At 34.6% G+C, this 22,000-nt stretch overlaps 4 protein-coding genes and 1 pseudogene across 4 annotated transcripts; 2 read left to right on the top strand and 3 right to left on the bottom strand.

The window, feature by feature from the left end:
• Positions 1–1,511: 1,511 nt before the first annotated feature.
• Positions 1,512–6,768, bottom strand: LOC123919965 (protein disulfide isomerase-like 1-4). Its single transcript, XM_045972021.1, has 12 exons — positions 6,058–6,768; positions 5,364–5,493; positions 4,997–5,162; positions 4,786–4,904; positions 4,592–4,672; positions 3,027–3,113; positions 2,833–2,904; positions 2,652–2,720; positions 2,495–2,575; positions 2,270–2,404; positions 2,104–2,160; positions 1,512–1,990 (listed from the first exon to the last, which is right to left on the bottom strand). The coding sequence occupies exons 1-12, from the start codon at positions 6,618–6,620 to the stop codon at positions 1,817–1,819; spliced, it is 1,734 nt and encodes a 577-aa protein (XP_045827977.1). The 5' UTR covers positions 6,621–6,768; the 3' UTR covers positions 1,512–1,816.
• Positions 6,769–8,711: 1,943 nt separating this feature from the next.
• On the top strand, positions 8,712–11,324 carry LOC123919963 (annotated as a pseudogene).
• Positions 11,325–12,871: 1,547 nt separating this feature from the next.
• Positions 12,872–15,890, top strand: LOC123919962. The gene is made up of 3 exons (XM_045972018.1): positions 12,872–13,014; positions 13,124–13,231; positions 15,591–15,890. Exons 1-3 carry the CDS (start codon positions 12,994–12,996, stop codon positions 15,705–15,707), a joined length of 246 nt encoding a protein of 81 aa, XP_045827974.1. The 5' UTR covers positions 12,872–12,993; the 3' UTR covers positions 15,708–15,890.
• A 982-nt stretch (positions 15,891–16,872) lies between these two features.
• LOC123922196 (UDP-glycosyltransferase 79A6-like) lies at positions 16,873–18,030 on the bottom strand. Its single transcript, XM_045974943.1, has 2 exons — positions 18,024–18,030; positions 16,873–17,300 (listed from the first exon to the last, which is right to left on the bottom strand). The coding sequence occupies exons 1-2, from the start codon at positions 18,028–18,030 to the stop codon at positions 16,873–16,875; spliced, it is 435 nt and encodes a 144-aa protein (XP_045830899.1).
• Positions 17,908–19,960, bottom strand: LOC123919961 (agamous-like MADS-box protein AGL29). Its single transcript, XM_045972017.1, has 2 exons — positions 18,584–19,960; positions 17,908–18,511 (listed from the first exon to the last, which is right to left on the bottom strand). The coding sequence occupies exon 1, from the start codon at positions 19,958–19,960 to the stop codon at positions 19,445–19,447; it is 516 nt and encodes a 171-aa protein (XP_045827973.1). The 3' UTR covers positions 17,908–18,511; positions 18,584–19,444.
• Positions 19,961–22,000: the final 2,040 nt, after the last annotated feature.

The following is a 22,000-nucleotide window of genomic DNA, read 5'->3' as shown; positions in this document are numbered from 1 at the left end:
TAATACTACTATTAAAAAGAAGAAATTGAATTAAAGTTTTTCTTTAAGTATTCTCAGGATCTTTTACACAAAAAGGATCGAGGTAAAATCCGTTCTCATCCTCTATAAGCAACATATAGTTACGTAAAATCTTCGAACGTTGATTTTTTAATTTATTTTAGAAACAGCAAAATATTTAATAAACTACCATAGAGTATAAGAGGTACTCAGTGGAAGATGACAAAGAGTTACATATTTAATAAACTACCATAGAGTATGGTACTCAGTGGAAGATGACAAAGAGTTACACAGCCTTGTAAAAAAAAAGAGTTGCAAAGCCTGTCTAAAATTAACAGTGCAGCAAACAAAACCTACCAGAGCTAGTAATTCAACAAGCTAGAAAAAGACACCTAATCCACCAATGCAATGCAAAACCAGACAAACACGATCACACAGGGGCAGCAACAACACAAAAACTATACACCCTACCACACAACCCAACAAAACAGTCCACGAACCTCCACACCACCATCACAGGAAAAACGAGACCACAGAGGACCATAGCAGCCGCATCCAAAACAAAAATTAGAGGCGGAAAACTCCGTCTCCTTAACGCGCAAAACAAATCCACGGTTCCCAAAGACCATTCATAAAATAAGCAAGGCTCAATCTTCAAACGTTGCTCACTCCGGTTCCAAGATAACACCTTAGGCTCTGTTTGGTAACACAAATAAGCTAGCTTATAGCTTATTATATGAGCTTATAAGTTTGTTTTAAAAAATTAGAGGTGTTTGGTAACAAGCTTTTTGTACTAGCTTATAGCTTTTTTTCAGATGCTATTTCAAGTAGCATTTAAGCTTATAGCTTATAGCTTTTTACACTTTATTCCATTTTTACCCTTTAATTTAATAACTACTCACTCTAAAAAATAAACTACCCACTATCAATTATGTAATTTTATATTTAATAACCACTTTAAAAGCTAATTTTACCAAACACTTTAATTTCAATAAGCTAGCTTTTCAGCTATCAGCTATAAGCTAGTTTTTCAGCTATCAGCTAGCTTATCAGCTATCAGCTAACTTATAGCTTATTTTTACCAAACAGACCCTTAATCTCATCCACCAACTCAATGGCATTTTTTATCACACCATTAAATATTTTTTATCAAACACTGATAAATTTGATTTGTTTTTCATCAGTTACTTATGTAGCAAACTTTGACCGCTAGGAAAGACGAGAGAAGGCTTAAAATCTTGGAATCAGGGCAGACAGGCAGAAGAGTATAGGTTTTGATCCCAGTGATCCTCTCAACTCATACCCGCGGGTCGGAAGGCGGCGGGGGAAGGAGGAGGACACAGGGCGGGACGGGATCTATCAGCAGAGAAGATAGGGCCTCGAAATCTAATTTCCTCTCCTAAGTGCTTGCTGGTTCGATTGCCTTTTTGACGACAAATTTTAAGTCTTAATGCAGGCAAGGTATTTACGTACCTACTGAAGAAGCTTTATCAACTATTTATAAAGATTAAAACTAAGGATAAAAGAAACCAACAATCTAATACAAAAAATAAATAGATGGCTTACAAAGTAAAATTTCGGGCCACTTTTTAGTTCAGTCTCACAAAATTCTAATACAAAAATATTTGAAGTTGAAGACGCTAATACATATATATCACTTTTCCACTTCCCTCTCTTTAGCTATTTTATCTTTTGGCCAGGTTAGGGAAAGTAGAAGGCTTTTCTCACTCAACCATTGTGCAATTTTCTTTGCTGAGCAGCCAGTAACTCCTCTTATCATTTAAGTCATACCTCTATAAATAGAACTGTCCTTTACCTCTCATAATTCATCCTTCACATCTGTGCTGCTACTTTGACTCTCCTTGACATCAGAACTCCCACTATCCTTGGTTTTAGAAGTTGAGGTTGGTTTCTGGAGTTGGAATGGGATTGATGCGTGTTTCTTGAGGAACTTATAAAAGGCCACCACTGTGCGATCCGCGTCAACAGTAATCTGTATACACAATGAACCGCATACATATTATTAGATCATCGAAGGATAAATTTAGGTTATGTTGAACTGGGATAGAATGGAGAACTCGTGTGCTGTGTTTAATATTCACTTACAGGGTCAGAACTCTTTTTTCCTGCTGGGTAAAAGAGGAGAGTAGGGAACCCATCAGACTGCAAAAGTGAACAAATCTCGGTGAGTACACATTTAATGCTTAAATGAAAAATCCAAAACTTAGCGAGATACGACCAAATGTCACTTCTAGTTTAAATAGGGTTTTACCTTTGCCCTAGGATGCTCATTTGTTGTTCCATCCATCTTGGCTATTACAATAGAATCAATGCTATGAAGATGTTTTGCTAGCTTGTTGTATGCTGGTTCCAAGGCTTGGCAATGGCCACACCAGGGAGCATAAACCTAAGATTACAACAACCATTACATTAACACAAACAACTAAACAGGCTGCACAAGAAAATATGACTTGAAACTAGTAGACTAAAATTATACCTCAAGTAGAACATCCTTCGATTCATCCAATACAATTTCGTCGAAGTTATTGCCAACAACTATTTTCACATCACCATCATTCTGCCATCAAGTTACCAGTTTGTTAGAGATAAAAAAACATAGCCAGCAGGATATATATGGAAATAGAATGACTTACACTTTCAGGAATTGGATCTGACTTGAGGAAAGGTTTTAGCTTGTCTACAAGGAAATCTTCTCCAAATGCCTGAAAAAAAAAACAATGAAGACTTCAAACTTTTAGCCACGATCTCTTTAAAGCTTTACTAAAACATAGAAGAAAGCATTCATGCATATTCCAGAACATTAGAAAAGAGTACCTTAATATTGTCAACGGTCACCTCTCCATCAAGCAAAAATTTTCTGGCATCATTTGCGGTGAATGCAAGTACCTATATTCAAATTTTCATCTGTTATCTTAGTTACTATAAATTAAATTTAAATTATGCAATATGTCAAGAATCTCAAGACCCTCATCCACACACAGAAAGAAAAGGAAAGGGGGAATTATTACTTTGGGAGTATTCCCAGAGATACCAAAATAATCTGCAACAGGCTTTCCATCATCTTCATTATCCATTTCCACGTGAACAAAGACCAGCTGCAAAGGATCATTGTACAGTAGAAATATGTTATTGTCTGGCAATCAAGATTCTTTGAGGGAAGTGTGGAAACTAAAATTTATTCTTTCTTAAATGATGCATAGGATTTTTTTACAGGATGGTGCATAGGATTATTGTGAGCAAATTGTATGAACAACAAAGTTTATCAAATTTGAAACATCAGAAGATTCAGCATAGGCAAATATCGAATGCTATATTCTGATAATTTACAAATAAGGACAGAGTTATTAATCATAGAGTGAGGTGTACACCCAGGGAAATTTCAGTAAAATTAAAAACTACTCCCTCCGGTCAATATTTTAAACAAATTTGACTTTGTTGGTACATTGAAAAATTGATGTATTTAGTTCATATTATGGACCAAATACATCAGTCTTTGAACGTACCAAAAAAGTAAAAAAAATTTATAATAGTGACCGAAGGGAGTATTTCACAAGTCACAACTCAAATTCACAGAGATTATATCCAAGACACTAACAGTGTAAATGATTTTAGACATCCATCCAATCAAACCACACATGATGCCACTTTGTTGTGTTCTTCCTAAACATCTCCACAAATATCTACATGGTATGATATGATTAGATGTATGTGTAAAAAAAATTTACACCAACGGTGTATACAAATTAAATTCATTCACAAACCTATATAACTTTAAGCTGGTTTCAAAATGTGTTGATTTGTTAAAAACTTGAATCTGAATATTTCTCTCTAACTGATATCAAAGTTTGTACAAGTATTATATACATGAGGGGAATAATCTAAATACTACCGTAATCCATAACTCTGGAATCAAATCAAATATCCCTATAAATAAGAAAACTAATAATCGAAAGAGGATAGTAAGAAATCTGCTTACAATCAATAATAATATATCAACAAAAAGAGAAGATTTTGAACCAGCATTATACATAATAGTGCATCCATTTTAAGAATATAAAAGAGACAGAAACAGGAAACATGATATGAAACAAAAAAGTGGTTAGTTTAAGAATCAACTCTATGATGTACTATCCATTAAACTCCTTAGGACTTGAAAGCTAATAAAACTAGAACTAGTTTTCATTAAAGCCCAGAAATTACACACACGAGATTTCACTGTTCTACTGAACCTGGTTACGGGAAAAAAGAAAGAAAAAAAAGTCTTTTTCCAACAAGTGGAATCAGCTATATGTGGAGCAAATCACAGAATTATGTTATTTAACCTACTCAGCCTCAAATGTCGCCGCTGGGCATATACAGACTAAGTTTGGCAAACAGCACCATAGGAACGTACATACAACATTCATTAAATCAATTACATGCCTTGCAAACTAATACTTTGTCTACCCTTACTTTCACCCAATTTATTTCCAAGATCCACTTGGCCGCACACTTAATCCTAATTCCAAATTATAATAAACAGCAAAATATTCTACTTAATTTCCATTTTTTGGTGAAACAAAGGCAAACATACCTTCCCCTTGAAAAACTTTGCTGCTTCTTGAAATACTGAAATGAACTTTGCTGTATCATTTTTAGTCACAAACAGCAACAACTAAATGCAAAGTTGAAAATACAACAATGTTAGAGGTTTGTTAAGATCCCATTTTCAAGGAAAAATTCTTCCTAGATTAACAATATAAACCGATAAGAGATATAAGCAGTTACCTGTTTCTTAATTGGACTTTCAAAAATCACCGGGGCACTTTCCCTTGTAAAAGTTGAGACCAATGGAAGCTTGTTGGAGGATACAAAGTTGGCTATTGCAGCTTTTTCAAATTGGCCATCTGCAGATAAAATATATTAAGTTTACATCAAAATCTTAACGATTTGATTTCATTATTCTTGAGAGAGAAAAGAGTGGAACAAGAAAACAAACCAAAATGGTTCAGTTTCTCCTCCTCTTTCTTGAGCAAGACCAGAGCAGGGCGCTTGACATTTGGGTCAATATGGAAAAGCTTAGCCACATTAGGAATCACAGTTTGGTAAAAGTTTACGCCGTCCTCAAGTTTTGATGCTGCAGCTAGCTCATCACTCTCAGCACCCTACAAATTATGACAGGAAAAATGAGGCATGAAACCTAACACTAACAGCGGGTCGACCAACACTTTCATGAACTGAACCATCAAAGTTCAGATCCATTAGTTTAACTTAAATTACAAAAAGTTGAATAAAATATACTCCTAAATTGTGTTTGATAAAAGATGGACAATGCAAACAAATTAGACAAAAATAAAAAAACTTACAACTAAAGAATCAAGGAAGCCCAAAACAACTTTAGTTTCCGAGGTCAATATGCGTTCAGCATCATCCAATGTAGTTATGTTGTATACACCAGGTCCTATCTTCTTCTTAATCCATGTCACTATAGCATCTCTGCACAAAGCAAAATTGCAATTCATAAGTCAGTTTTAAAATACAGGCTAAATTGTATGTTTGGTCCCTTACACTTATTCTAGATTTCAATATGATCCCCTACGTTTAAAAAGTTTCAAGTTGATCCCTTACATTAGTTGCATATGTCGATGACTTAAGGGATGCACATGGAAGTTTTAGACCAAATTAACTCAAAATTTGATGGAAAGGACAAACTTATGATAAATTTATGCAGTAAGAGACCAACTTAAAACCTAAAATAAATGTAAGGAACCAAACATGCAATTAAACCAAAATAGGTGTCACATTAATTGAAAGCAGAGTTTGATAATTATAACTTATGGAGCTCTATGCTTCAAACTATAAGTGTCAACACCGACACAACATCATATATAATATTATATTCAATCAATCACTACCATTTTCGCAAATTATTATCGGTATCAGTCTCATATTCATATATGTGTAAGTGTAAGGGTGCATCATACATTATACTTTTCTTTTCTAATCGCAATTGAGGAAAAAACAGAAAATCAAAATTTGGATTGAAGGATAGAAAGTTACTTGGTTCTTTGGCCATTGTAAGGTTTATGAACTCCATCGATGAAAAAGTAAACAGTAGGAAAACCTTGAACATCATACTCATGAGCCAATTCATTTTCCTGAGAAGCATCCACCTTAGCCAAAACAACACCCTCGTTCTTCAACTCAGTGGCTGCTGCAGCATACTCCGGCGCCAGAGCTTGACAATGACCACACCATGGAGCATAGAATTCAACCATCACGAATTTATTATTTTCAATTACTGTTGTGAAATTTCGCTCCTTCAAAACGACGACGTCTTTGTCATCCACTTCTGGTTCATTGAACTCTTCCGAGTTAGGATCAAAGCCGGAGAAATCACCGTCGCCGAAGTCTTCGTCGTCGTCTTCGAATTGATCGGGATCTGGGAAATTGCCGTGGTCGTGGTGTGTTGTTGATGCGTCGTCTTCTGGTTCTTCGAGGAAGCTGAGATCTTCATCTTCGTCGTTTTTAGAGGCTTTTTCGCAGAGAGTGAGAGAGAATGAAGAGAGGAGAAGAAGAGTGGTGAGGGAGAGGAAAACGACGTGTCGTTTATGGTTTAGCATTGTGAAGTTTGGATTGAGATTGTTTGGGTGAGTTGGGGTTGTAGCTTTGAGGTTTTGACTAAAGTTAGTGACAGAATTAGTAAACACTGTGTGTTGTTGATATGTGACACAGACAGATCTGCAGTAGTAAGTTGTACTATTGGATTGAGATTTTGAATCACTAAAAAGTCTCGAAGATTTTAAAAAAATTTGTGGAATCATATCGATTTTGTACAATTTAAAAATAGTTGTTTTAAATGTTTTTTTACAATCAAGATTTCTAACGTAAGATTTCAATGGATTTTTAAGACATATTTCAAAATATTTATGAGTTTTTAGCATCTTGTAGATGCTTTTGATATGGTTTTTTGTGTTTTTGTATTGCGGAATTTGGTGAGATATAAATTTAGGGAGAAAACTCTCCTCAAATATAGGGTTATATGAAGAATACTAAAGTTCTTGTTTTATTCATTATGCTTATGACTCTATATATAGAGCTACATAAAAACAAATCATATATTTTTAAAACAAAACTAATCCTATAATAAATTCTAAACAAATCTTAAATATTCTAAATAGAAATATAAATCATAAAACCTAATATTATCATATTTTAAATATAAATCTAAATAATATTTAAATCTAAGATCTTTCAAAAAAGATATTTAGGCATTATTCCCAACAGCTTTTATATTTGAATAACAAGTTCATAATCATTGTTTTCGTAATTTGGTAACACTAAGATCAACACTCGTCAAAATAGGTAATTTGGTAACACTTGTAGATGATGTTTGTACATCTCAACATCGGGCTAAAATCGATTCATGGTGCGTAAATAATTATCGTGTATTTCGATATTTTCAATATTGTAGCATGAACAATAGTATTGTCATTCTAAAGAAAATAGGTAAAATCGATTGAAAAGTTGAGAGAAAGAACCTGGAAGTAGTCTGTCCTGTTCGACAAAAAAGAAAAATAAAATTTAAAAGATGATTTCAAAGGTTTGAGTGAAATTGTTGGATTAGTGTTTTATGTGTTCTACTATCAATATATGTCCTTGTCAATTTTAATAATATTTTAAAACTTTTACTCTTTAATGTAATTTTACATATTTTTTTCCTCAAAAAATCTACACGTAAAAATATGAACCAAATATAATAACATAAATAAGTTATTCTATAAAAGAAAAATATATCAATGGATGCACAAAAATAGCATCTCAATCTTCTTGTAAAAAAAAAACTCAATCTTATGTTACCAGTCATTTGCCCAATGTTGTTGATCAACATGTGATGCAATTTTGTAATGTTTGTGCTTTGTGTAAAGATATTGGGGTTTACTAATAATTTGGTTAACTTTGTTAGTGCAGTGTTAGACTACCTTATTCTTAGCATAAGATTTACCGTTCGAATTTTATTTAAAACTATAATTCTATTTTTTTTAAAACAAACACAAATTTTATTAAGAAATGAGACCATAATACAATTTGGAATCTTGTAAAAAAAAAAATACAATTGGACTAAAAAAAGCCAACGAGGTACCTCATTTATCCAAATCGGCAAATCCGATTAAGTTCTTGAAAGAGTACTCTCTCCGTCCCAAAATATAAGCAAAAAGTGGTCAACCAAAGTGGATATATTTGGACTAAATTTTTAATCAAATACATCCACTTTAGTTGACCACTTTTGCTTATATTTTGGGACGGAGGGAGTATTTGTTTTGGCGTCTCCGAAGTTTCTAGCGTGCCATAAACATAAACACCATCCGATCCTATATATTTGTTGGGTCTTGCTAACGAGTGCCCCCGGGGCACTCTTTAAGTATTCTATTTAAAGAAACTTTTTATTCAAAAAGTTAAACACTACAATTTTCAATGCATTGACTTTACGCATTCCGATATAAATTCTATAAAAAACTTACTATTTAAGGGCTTAAAGAGTGCCCCAGGGGCACTATTTAGCATTTGCCATATTTGTTTTATAACCTCTTCATTTTTTTACCTTTTTCATTTAGTAATACTCCATCCGATTCTATATATATAAGAAGAAATTTGTTTTTTAAATTTATCGTAAAGTTGACGTAACTTTACAATAAATCTGTAGAGTATAGAGAGTACAATGGAAAGAAAAATGGAGAGTGAAAATGAAGAGATCCCAACTCCCAAAATATCCTCTTTTCTTGAAGAGCGTAGTGGACTAAAAGCTACAGTCAACTAGAATTTTGAGTCCCTAAAACTAAATTTCCCTGCGCCATCGACGCAGACAAGAGTATAACAATCACTTTCAAAAAAGACTTATGCGAAACAAAAGTGCCGAGCGAGTTTCATCGCCTTGTAGATCACCATAGCTTCACCCATCTTCCACGTAGCAGCGGCGAGAGCATTACCCTTGTCAAACCCCAGGTACCTTCTTCTGTTAAATTTAATATAATACACCCTAGGCTTAGTCCACTTAGCTTTTCTGTTCTGATTGTGATTGTTACAATGAATAATAATATTAGGGGAAACATTTTCAGAGTTGAAATTGATTTTATCTGCTTGTTTCAAATCTTGTATAGTATGCCAGCCTGTGTTTATAGTGTCTTCAGCTGTTTGTTTCTAGCAAACCAAATGCCATACGCAATCGCAGCGATATAGCTAATAATGTGTTCCTCAGTATTGTTAATCATGTAAACCAGACATTCTTTGAACTGAATACTAGAAATAGCTTGAGGGTTTTCATGTGATTGCAACCTCTTAGGCAAAATATAGGGCAATTTATACTTCTTTTTCTGATTTCACTTCTAACAGGTAGAGCATCATTGAGAATACGCCATAGGAAGGTTTGGTGTCTCGGCATACATTTCATTAGCTTCCCATTGTCTATGACTGTTATAACCAGATTTCACAGTGTACTGGCCAGTTTTAGTGTACATCAACATAAACAGGTTACACCGACATCTCTCGCCCAATTTGGACATGACACTGCTTTTAGTGCTTTCCATAGTCTATCCATAATTTGGAATGACGGTTTGACTTTGCTAATTATATACAAGGAAATACAATTTTTCTTGCTCTGCGTATTTATACGTAGCACTTGGTGATTTTGTGTCGTAAAATTGTAATTAGTCTTAACAACTCTGGCATTTCAAAGCTTGATGATAAATAGACTCACTTAGATTTTGATTTAGCGTTGTCGTAAACCAATGGAAGAAAGGCAACTAGAGTGCTTGTGGTTTCATCCACTTTATAGTTTGTGATGCTTAAGGTTAAGCGCTCAACAAAAATATCATCTGTTGAATGGTATGTCATGTTTGTGAATAATTCAATCAAGAAGGTCATAATACGAATTTTAACTTATATTCTTATTACATATTGACCAGACAACTAATTGCACAAGCTTAACTTATTGCATTGCTGATTGTTATGGAACTTTATTTTTCAATACTTTTTTCAATGATGCAGCTGTTTCTTTGAACATATATTTTGTTGTTCAGCTGTTGTTGTTTCAACTTTTTTCTAAGGCTTATTTTTGAATGAAATTTTCTTCTCATACAGGTTTATCTCAGACCCTACAAGTTTCGTTACTGAACACACCAATGCAGAAAAGTTCAGGAGGTATAACAAGCCACTTGCTTGGAGGTTTATGTTGTTATCTAAGAAGATGCATATTTTCCGTTTTATCGGTAGGTCCTTTGCCAAATCATATTACTTTTATCATGGATGGGAATCGAAGGTTTGCAAAAAAGAGAAACTTGGGAGAAGGTGATGGCCATAAGGCTGGATTTTCAGCTCTCTTGTCCATCCTTAGATACTGTTATGAATTGGGAATTAAGTATGTATCTGTCTATGCATTTAGCATTGATAACTTCAGAAGGAAGCCTAAAGAGGTTCAATCAGTCATGGACTTGATGCGAGAAAAGATTGAGGAGTTGCTGCAACAGGAAAGCATTATTAACGAATATGGCATTCGAATACATTTCATTGGAAACATGCAACTATTGACCGAGCCTGTCAGGGTTGCTGCAGAGAAGGCAATGAGAGTTACCGCCAACAACCAAGAGAGAGTTCTTTTAATCTGCATTGCTTATACTTCAACTGATGAGATTGTGCATGCTGTTCAAGAGTCCTGCAAGGATAAATGGAATCAAATTCAAGCATCCAAGGAAGGTAAGGTTTCCAACGGGGGCTCGAAAATAAATGGTCTTGATTTGCATTTTCGCGATTCATGTAGAGATAATGCAACCGAAGCTTGTAGTAGTCTACATAAAGGAGTCAAAGATGCTGGAGAGAAAGATGCTTTGTTAGAGCAAAACAGTGAAAAACACAGCGATAATTACAGTGAAGGTGAAATCACATCTTGTAACGGGATTGTTGAAATAACTGAAGAGAGAAAGTACAAGTAGGGTGAGACTGCTTCTATAAAACTAGTTGATATCGAAAAGCACATGTATATGGCAGTGGCACCTGATCCAGATATCTTGATCAGAACTTCTGGAGAGGATCGTCTCAGTAATTTTCTTCTTTGGCAGACCAGTGCATGCCCTTTGTATGCACCAAAAGTACTATGGCCTGAAATTGGTCTGAGACACCTGGTGTGGGTAGTATTGAACTTTCAGAGGCATCATTTTTACTTGGAAAAGAAAAAGAAACAATTTTGATTGTAACATTACTCAGCCATAATTCAGAGTATAATTTGTGATAATATAATAGATTGTTTTTCTATCTTGGGTCATTTTATGTTTTTATTTTACTTTGGTTAGAGTTGTTGAAATTATAGGAGTTAGATCAAATTTTATTTTAACTTTGCTAACTGTCATTGCATAAACAGATGGGTGTAGGTTAGGGAAGTCATCAGAGCTGAAATTGAGAGGATGATACTTTCTCACTCTGTTCTCCACCATCTACTATATTTTCCAGTCCCGTCCTCATTTTCCACTTCGGGAGTATTCTTTCCCCCATCCCTTTTCCCACGGAGATCCCTTAATATTAAAAATATATATCAAATTTGTATTATTTTAAATCAAACTTGTTGTAAAAAATATAAAACTTTAATCATAAAGCAAATAAAAATTATGAAATTATTGCGAGTCTTGTGACAATAATAAACATCACATATAAAAAAATTATACACATTATGGGTTCGTTTGATTCGCTAAAAATAAGGGACTGGACAGGACAACTGTAGTTGTACTGTGTTTGATTGTAAAACTGTTTCAGGAACTGGACAAACTAGGAAGCAATGGACAAGACAAAAACAGAATTTTTTGTACCTCACTAAACCACAACACAACTTTTTGTCCGCAGTACAAGTTGTCTAAAATGTCAAAATACCATTTTATTAACAAAATATCGTACAAGACAAAAAAATGTTCAATATCCCAAAAGTTTGTTCTGTGCTGTTCTGTCATGTGTTGTGCTGTTCTGTCTTGTACTGTTCTGTCCAGTACTTACCCTTTAACAAATCAAACACACCCTATGGGGACGTTTGTTTCAAGGTTGTTAATTTTACTATCAGGAATCATATTCCCAGGAAATAATAATGGGAACTTTATTCCCAGGTATTTTAAAAAAAACATGTTTGGTTCATATTAACTACATTCCTAGGAATTATTGATAAAAGTGGGTAAAAGAGAAGTTATTGTAAGTTATTTAAAATGTAATCCCATTTTCATGGGAACTTTTCTTTCCCACCCATTTCCTTGGGAATAAAATCATGGGAATAAGAGAAGTTATTGAAAGTTATTTTATTCCAAGGAAACTTCATATCCAGGAATAATTTCATGTCAATCTTGTAACAAACATGGGTATATTTATTCCAACTCATATATTCCCAGGAATATCATTCCTAACCTTGAAACAAACACCCCTTATATAAAAATATAATAACAACTTAAAAAAGATAATTATCATAAGTTCTTTTTTTAAAGTCACTTATATTGTGTTTCTTCATTACTAAAAACACACTTATCTTATTTTAAGAATTTTATCAAAATTGTGTTTGACCTCATTTCTCCCGAAAGAAATAGAGAAGTAGAAAATAAGTAGGATCAAACGCAACCTAAAGCACATGACCCCGACCACATTCACATTTTAAAATGCAAACACGAGCAAACACTATTTTTCTAAATTTTGTGTTTTTACAACGCCCGCACTCTTAAATGCCATGGGTCATATTTGAAAAAATAGGGGGTGCGAAAACAAAGGATCCAGAGTTGAGTCCAACAATAGGGCCCGTGACCAAAGAAGCCTTTGTCAAAACGACGTCGTTGGAAGCACAAAGCGTTTTGGAGAAGCAAATAGAAAAATGCACAGTGAATTGAGGAAATGCAATTGAAAATAGGGAAGAAGAAAAAGAAGTGAAGAAAACATTGTTCCGACAAATTCTGTCGCCGGAAAACAAAATCAAACGAAAAAATGATTAGCATTCTCGCCCAGGTAATCGTTTCTCCTCGGAATTTCAATTTAGGATTATGTTTTCCGTGTTTTGTTTCAATTGATGAATTTTGTTTCTTTGAATTGTTGAAATAATGGATGCTATACACAGGAGCGGTTATTAGGAGCATCATTGGGTGTGATATTGACGAGTGTTGTTGTATTCGAGCAACGCAGATACATCTTCGCTTCTATATCCGATTCCCAATCTCACTCTCAGGTCAGTTCCATGTTTTTTCTCTCAAAAGTTTTATGTGTTTGTGATATGTTGATAAGATGTTTTCACCTTATTTTCATAAAGTCTCTAAGTTAACTTATGAAATCAACTTATAGCTTATAAGAAAACAATTTGACTTTATTTTGTCTTTGTTATTACAAGAGTTTTTTTTTTTAATACTTATTATATGGTAAGTAGTAGTGTTTATGCTATGAATGCTTAATTAAGTTGTATATCCAAATAGGACCTTTGTCTTTGTGCATGATTCTAAGTTTTCCAAGGCTCGATTATAATGAGCTATAAGGTGCCAGGCACATAAGCCGCCACTTATATGTATTGCAAAGTAGCACCATTTGCTTTTCTAGATAGCTGAATGATATGTTCCGTATCTACATCCATAGGCTCACTTAAGCGGGGAATTAGGAAAGGCGGAAGAATTTGTTATGTGAGAGAGAAAGAAGGGTGAGCTTGTTATATAGAGTTGTTCTTGCGTGAGTTATTTGAGTGGTATCAGGCTAGTAGGAGGATGCCAGACACTAATCTTAGAAGAAGCACTGTAGCGTGAAACGTGAATGAATCTCCTAATAAGGTGGATTCGTGGGTGAGTCCTCTCCCATGATCTCCAACTAATTTCCCCCATTCTCTCAAGGGCGGTTCCACCTTTTTCTCCTGTTGGGTATCACTCGCCTAGTCAGCTATCAGCCGCTTCCTCGTGATACTCGCCCTGTGCTCATCCCAAGCTCTAGAAGACCAGTTGGGGTATTGGGCCGCATCTAACATGACCCAAGCGATCTCTTGTTGGGCCTAAAATATGTTGACGGTACAAGAGTGTATGATAGAATAATAGGGGAGTCACTTATCTTTTCAGTTAGGAACCTTTTTAGGTTGGGCAGAGCGAAAATAAAAATTATCTCATCTTTGAGGAGTTTTGCTCTGGGATTATAGGGGATCTCTTCTGTAATATTTTTTTTCCCCATTAATAATACAGTTTTTTATTCTTTTGAGTTCAGGTTCCTATTAGTGAACATACAAAATTATATTGGAAATTTATGACTGCCAAATATGGATTTGTTTCTAACTTATAGGAGTTTTGAAATAAGCATTTTGTTGTTGTTTCGTGTGTGTAGCTCAGTTGGTAGGTGCTAAGGAAACCAATAGTTGGTACGGGATGAACCCCACAATGTGCTGCATTCTTGATCCCCATTTCCCCATATGTGGCCATTGAATCAGCCTTTGAATAAAAAAAAAAAGAAGAAATAAGCATTTAGTATCTAACTAAAAATAAATAAATAGTAAGTTTTTATGGAGAAGCCAAATGAGACAGAGATATGTTTTGAAAATTTGAGGTGCTGTAGTCAATTTTAACTTGGGGAAAAGTTCATCCTAACTAGCTCAAAGCCCAACTATCCTATACTCCCTTTAATCAATAACTTTAAGGTCAATGTGTTCCGTTTATATTTTCGGACTTGGATCCTCTCAATCCGTTATTACCTCAATCCCTCTCAACGTTGAATCCTGACAATTAAATTAATCTAAGGGCTGCAAAATCAAAGCTCAATTACTAATAGGAATACTTAGTAACCAAATGCTGTGAAATTTGCAAATGTTATCAAAAATAAAAAATAATGGCCATGTTTTTTTTTCTCTGAAACGAAAAACAACAAATAACCATTTTTATTTACCAAAATTGTGTCTTCTTCATCCTGTATTCCCATCTATATTATTTTGTTTTTTTATTATAAACACAGATTCAACCAACCAATTATCTTAAGTTTTCTCACAACATCTCTTCAAGTAACATATATGAGCAAATCTGCTTGAATCTGATCCAATAAATCAATCACGAGGTGCTTAGTTCCTGAGGCAATTCGTTATTGCTTAACCGGGTTCTTTCACAAATTTAAGGAACGAGAGATAAATAAGCTCCAGCAAAAACAAAATGCAGCACCGACAACAAATATGTGGGCAGCTATCGCAATTTGCTTAACTCTCGGCGGGTATGTACGACCACTAAAAGATGCGAGCAGAGAGACGATTCTCTTGTTCTTGTTCGTCCACGCGCCCCTGCTCGCGCCGCATTGTTCTGTTTTAGCTTCCGGAATTTTGTTACCGTGCATTTCTTTTAACAATTATGCTTTTATCATATTGACGTTAGATTAATCATGGACAATATTTATTGTTGAGAGAGATTGAGGTAATAACGGATTGAGAGGATCCAAACCAAATCCTTTATTTTCAGAATCCGCAGGCTTGAGTAAACTCTGTTTTTTGAAATAAGAATCAGTGTTGCCGCTCGCTAACAAATTTCATGTTTGATTTGCTACTTTTAGATTCTAACCTTTCAGCTTTCATGCTCAACCAGGCCAGAGAACCAATATTTGGGAAGAAATCACGTTCTGAATTTGCACATTCATGGAACAAAACTGTGGATCAGACATTCGGACCTTTGATAAAGTCTCTCAGCTCACGTGGATGGTAGAAATGTTATAAATTTTTATATTTTCAATACTAGTGTGATTGTGATATCAGAACATGCATTAATTTGCCTTCACATTCTAAATTGTTTGTCAAACTGGCAGTGCCGACGAATGTAATCTTTTCTTCAACACTGATATTTTCCTTCAGTATATGCATCAAAATACCTGATTTTTCTTCTTTGTAACACTACTATATTCTGAATATTAGAATTTACTACTGCTACCTGTTGTCAATAAAACCCACTTGATGATTCACTTACTGGTCATCATTGTGCTAATACATGATTCTTTTGCTTTGGACTTTGGGCAGTTCTTAGTTTAGAAACAGCTGCAGATCTGCTGCAGTAAATTTTAACAGTTTCCCACTGTTTTGAATCACAGCCGCTGATTTTAGAGTGGACGGCTGTGATTAATCTGCCACCAATAAATCTCAACCACTGATTCAGATCAGAGGGCTCCGTCAACACAGTTAGTACACTTAATCCTATTCCTTTGGAACTTCAATACTGTCTTATGTTTTGGTTCAAATAACTCTCGATTAGAAACAATTCCCTTTTGAAATTCAATTACCGTAAGGCGAATAATACAGTACACCAGCTTTATAGGTGGTGTAACTGTGCACCACAAGATTATATTATTATAGCATTGCTTACATCAAGATCTCCCTTTTGGACAACTAGATAGCACATGGCCAAGAGTTCTTACACCCATAAGCCAAGGCATCCCCCCCTTGGTTCCGACCCGGAACCTCATTAGGGTTTGCTCCTTCATCTTGCTCCAAAAATCAGTCTACGTTCAACTCAAGTTTAATTAATTTTTGTCACATAGAATGGAATACATGCTAAACAATAAATACATAATAGCCAGTCAATGAATGACTTATTCTGAAACACGATAAAATCTAACACATCAAAATTCAAAACACTTGCAACAACTTAAAAAGGGAAAACGTAAAGAAGAAAGAAAGTAAAGGTCAATCAAGTCTTCAGCAAAACTTTATTTTGCAAGGGAAGGGAGTGAACAAAGTTTATGTTTGGTATCGCAATGAGTTTGGCGAAATCATAGTGACATTGTGATTTTCATAAAACCATTAAAGTGTAGTTTGATCAAAATCACAGTGGTACACATGATTATGCCTAATGCGATCAGCATCAATCCAAACATGCACTAAGCCAAAGACTTCAATTGTGCAACCAGATCAGGGATGAATTTGTCCTGAATTTCCTTATTCAACAGAAACTCCCTCCATTTCTTATGATTTTCTCTTATCTGTTTCCCTGGTTCTTTATCAACTTCCACCATAACAGCTTTCACAGCCTCCAACAATTCCTCTTTCTCAAAAAACCCATCTTCATCTTTCCTATTGTTCACCTCTATCCCTGCCTTCAAATCATCAGCAATGAGCTTAGAATTGAAAAACTGGTCACCCTTCAAAGGTAACAATACCAACGGACAACCATTAACAATAGCTTCTATGACAGAACTAAAACCAGCATGACACACATAACACCCTACACTTGAGTGCTCCAAAATAAGTAACTGCTGCAACCAACCGCTATGCACAATTCCCCTATTCTTCACTCTTTCTAAGAAACCTTTTGGTAATAATGCAAATTAAAAATTATTCAAATTAAAAATTTAAAAGTATAAGAATAATGAAAAATAGCATGGATTTTTCGGTGTAAGAAAACATATTTAATTCTTGAATTGAATGTAATAATGCATATGTAGCATAATCCCTTCATATGTAGCATATAGAGTTTTGTAAGAGAACTTATGTCCTCATCCCTAAAAATTAACCAATGAAATAAGTGATGAGAGCGAGACATCAATTTTAAGAACTCCAACAAATAATAACAATTATAGGTTATAGCTCTTAAAAAATTTTAAATTTTAAATATAAAATATAAATTATAAATTATTGTCTGCCAGAAATTAAATTTGGCACACAATTTTTAATATGTTTTGTAAGAGAAGAATACATAATTTTTAGCATTGTTTTTCAAAAACCCAGACTCAAATATTCGAGTAGCTAGTATCAATTTAATAGATGAGTGCATTACAATTTTAAAAATTGCAATTAATTAATGTAAAATTGAATGGGCAATTAGTTATTATATATATATATATATATATATATATATATATATATATATATATATATATATATATATATAAATTAAGAGCATCTAGATATCACGGTAGGGATTCATATGTCAACTATGTCGGCACTCATATCCTTTCCCGTCTTCCACCTATAGCTCATATTATTATTAAAAAAGAAAAATAAGATAATTACAAGGGGGACTAGGTCTTGCCCCCCATCGGAATGAACGTAGAACAACAAAACATACAAACTCATATTGAATCCTAATAAACAAAATAGAAGTCCTTGGTAACTTAAGGCGAATGAACTGACCGTCAACACAGAACAGCTCACTCACGTACCTACTACACCCTGCAACAAGCAACAAGTGATGATGGCTTTTTCAAGCTAAACAGTCTGAAATCATAGAATGATACAAATATTGAGATAGACCCGTAAAGGTTAGACCTCTGTATCAACCTTCGACGAAATAAGTCTTGTTAAAGCAACTTAGAAATCAATTGAACATCAGATCGAGGGATGATCAGTCAGCAGGACCGAGCCCACGAGCACAGAAAATACCAAAGACACCATCAACTACTACCGTAACACAGAGTACCTACGCACCTAGCCCTTTCGAGCAAATTAGGCCGACTTGGGTATTGAAGAGTCTAGCTCATTAGTAGACTCCAACAAAACAACGCACAGAGGTGTGAATGACTCCCAATACAGAAACAATTCAATTAAAACTCCCTATAAGAACGACAACGGAGACGACAGAGGCAACCTTACCAAGTCCAAAACCACAGTGAAAAGAATGTAGAATCAGAAACCACTGCCTTACATGAGTCAAAGTGTTGTTCCCTCAACAATTTATGGAACCTTTCCAACCACCGGTGATTTTCGGCGATTTCACGGTGGTAGAAACCACCCACACATATCACAATGCGTGTTCTGTTGCAACCATTGTTGCCGAGTACCGGCGAGCAAAGAACCCGCAAAAACGCGTTTGAAGAACGCCAAAGTAGACTGCGGCGGCGGCTGCGTGAACCACCTTTGAAGGGTGGAAACGTGGTGGTGTCGTGACGCCAAGGTCGATCGCACCACTAGACGGAGATGCTACATCTTAACGGAACAGATCGGGACGAAAAGGAGGAGGGACGGTGGCTGTGTTGTGAGGGTGAGCAGCGGTGTGATGGTAGGAAAGATAGGCGGCGGCTGATTCTTGCAAACCCTAGCAGACCGAAAAAAGGCTTATGCACTTTTTTTATAAGAACTTATGCACTTTTTGAATATCAAAATTAATTATGCCTTGAATTTGTATGAATTGAATGAATGGGCAATTTGTAATTGAATCATTGGAAGAAAAAAAAAAACAATCTTAAAAATGAGCAATTGGTAATCTTGAAATTGAATGGATGCATCAAATGAATTAAAGGAGAGAGGAGCAATTAAGGATGGTAAATCTTGAATCATGTATTGAAAAGTTAAACAATCATAAGACACAAAACTTTATTAATCACTCATAAATTTCAAAGACACAAAACTACACGGGCAATCAGATTTCAAAGAGACAAGGGAATATAAATTATTCATAAAAAAGCGAGCATAAACTAAAATTAGTTTTCATGCTAAAAAACATAAAATTTTCTTCTACTCTTGTTCTGCAGAGTTAGCCTTAACTCCCACAACTGGCTCCTTAGCAAGAAACATCAAATATTCTGATATCTCGATATCACTAAGACGCAATTTTATCCAATCTTGAAGCTCTTTATATGCACATCTCAATTCTTCAAGGTTAGAGAGTGTTGTCACATCATTTTGCTTCAGGATCTCATCATAAGTCTCAGCCTGCTTTTCACCTTCACGAATTTGAGCCAACACCTCAGCAAGTTCCAGATTCAGCTCATCCATATTGGAAGCATCAGAAGAGGGGTATCTTGGTTTAGGCTCTTGTTGAAGATACTTGGCCGCAACAGCATCAACTCCTGGGTGACCAAAAGAGTATGGCTTATTCCCTGGAGAAAACACGACAATAGCGACTTCTCCGCCACATAAAATAGACAATTCATTTGCTTTCTTGAATAAGCCTGTTCGACGCTTTGAGAATGTGACCTGCCTTGTGTTGGAGTTTTTCACCCTCTCGATCTCAATTTTGCGGCGGCCCATGATTCTTTCACTCGTTTCACACAATTACCTACTAATTTATTATTAGGATTTTTACATATTCTCTTAAATTTAATAATAAAATAATTAATTTAATAATATATTTTATTAATTTAATGTTATTGTTATTAATGTTTGGTTTGACTAAATAATTATTAATATATTAAAAGTTGCAAAAATAATATTTAAATAAAGGTTTAATTGCATATTTGGTCCCTTAAAAGTATATTTTAGATTTCAATTTGATCTCTTATGTTTAAAAAGCTTCAAGTTAGTCATTTTAGACAAATATCTAATAAAATCGTCCACGTAACTAACATATTTGCATACATGGACAATTTGGGAAGGTATCACGTGGAACCTTCCAAAGTTGTCCTTGCATGTAAATTAAACCTAAAATAAATTTAGGGGACAAAATATACAATCACACCTTAAATTAAATAAATATCGCAAATTTTAATTAATTACGTAGAGAGTCTTAAAAAGAAGTCAAAATAATTATAAAAAAAGTAATAAAATGAGTCAAAGTAAAATTATGTCACTTAAATTATATAATAATTTTTATCATTTATTAATTTAAATTAACATATTTTTTAATATAAATTATATAATAATATAATATTCAATAAATCAATTTAATAATATATTTTATCTATTTAATGATAGAATTTTTTTTCAATGTTTTAAAAATCGGACCGGTCATCGAACCAGTGAGGGTACTGAGTTAATGGTTCATTGGTCGAACCACCGGATCATCGGTCGAACCACATGACTAAACTGGATCAAATCGGATAAACTGGCGGAATGAACTGGTCTCTGTAATAAAATTATATAGTTATTAAACTTGATGACTCGGTCTCTTAAAAAGTTCATGACACTTAAAAAATTTGAAAATGTCATAATGTCACAACTCACACAGGTTCTTAAATTCAAATCCTAAACATTGTTATAACGCACAATAAAATAGTACAAATTACAAACCCAAATAAGTTTTAAACAAAGTCCAATTGCAACATAAACAGAATAACAAAGAGTCTAATAATAAATTTAATTCCAAGGAGGCATAATTGTTTCAATGTTGGACTCTTCTACATCAAAGCATCCATATAAAAAAAACAACAAGCGCAATCAAACCGGTAGTTCGGTCTAACTACATGTCCGATCCAACAATTGAACCAGACAGGCGACCCCTCTAGTTCGTGGTCCGACCGGTTTGTTCGGTCCGATTTTTAAAACACTATTTTTTTTGTTAAGTAGCCTAGTGGGTTAAAAGCATTCGACAAATCTACTATGAATATAGTCAAAGAATCATCTTCATGCAGCTGACTCGGCACCCTATTAACACTATGCAAAATGGTCTCTGAACCACGTGAAATGTCAACCCTAAACTGAAAATCGTTGAGATATTTAGTCACATCTTTGCTGACTTCTTTCATAGCGACCTTTTATACCGAACACCTCCTAGTATCATCTACTACAATAAGGTGTGTCCAGCAATCAAGCTTTAGTAACTGTGTCAAGGCTGCAGAAACTACAAACTCAATGGGCATCTAATATATGGGTCCCACAAACATCTCTATCATACGTCGCCCTTTAGGAAAAAATTTAATGCACCTCCTCTGCTTCATATTTAACTCTTTTTGATTAAACAGATACTTCAAACTCTTGTGATCACTGAACACCTCAAATCTCGAACCATACAAGTAATGCCTCCACACTTTAAGTGCAAACACCACGGCCGCTAACTCCAAATCATGACTTGGATAATTCCTCTCATGAACTTTCAATTGTCTAGAAGCATAAGCCACAACTTGTCCATTCTGCATAAGCACACCACCCAATCCAATCTTCGATGCATCACAATAAACCACAAAGGACTCACTTGGATTCGGTAAAATCAAAACAGGTGCAGATGTCAATCTTTTCTCGAGTTCTTGAAAACTCTCTTCACAGTGAACATCCCACACAAAAACATGTTCCTTCCGGGTCAACTGAGTCAAAGGCAATGCTAAGTTCGAAAAGCATTCAATAAACCTCCGATAA

Source organism: Trifolium pratense, linkage group LG4 (genome assembly GCF_020283565.1).
Source record: "Trifolium pratense cultivar HEN17-A07 linkage group LG4, ARS_RC_1.1, whole genome shotgun sequence".
Lineage (NCBI taxonomy): Eukaryota > Viridiplantae > Streptophyta > Magnoliopsida > Fabales > Fabaceae > Trifolium > Trifolium pratense.
This window is presented reverse-complemented; position numbering and strand designations above follow the sequence as displayed.

Excerpts from the sequence above, each read along its gene's own strand:
- LOC123919965 (XM_045972021.1), bottom strand. The coding sequence starts at position 6,620 with ATGCTAAACCATAAACGACACGTCGTTTTCCTCTCCCTCACCACTCTT. Across the intron at positions 4,905-4,996 it reads GGAGAAACTGAACCATTTTG|ATGGCCAATTTGAAAAAGCT; the intron begins GTTTGTTTTCTT and ends TTTTATCTGCAG. Across the intron at positions 3,114-4,591 it reads CAAAGTTTTTCAAGGGGAAG|CTGGTCTTTGTTCACGTGGA; the intron begins GTATGTTTGCCT and ends GATCCTTTGCAG.
- LOC123919962 (XM_045972018.1), top strand. The coding sequence starts at position 12,994 with ATGATTAGCATTCTCGCCCAG. Across the intron at positions 13,015-13,123 it reads TGATTAGCATTCTCGCCCAG|GAGCGGTTATTAGGAGCATC; the intron begins GTAATCGTTTCT and ends TGCTATACACAG. Across the intron at positions 13,232-15,590 it reads ATTCCCAATCTCACTCTCAG|GCCAGAGAACCAATATTTGG; the intron begins GTCAGTTCCATG and ends ATGCTCAACCAG.
- LOC123919961 (XM_045972017.1), bottom strand. The coding sequence starts at position 19,960 with ATGGGCCGCCGCAAAATTGAGATCGAGAGGGTGAAAAACTCCAACACA.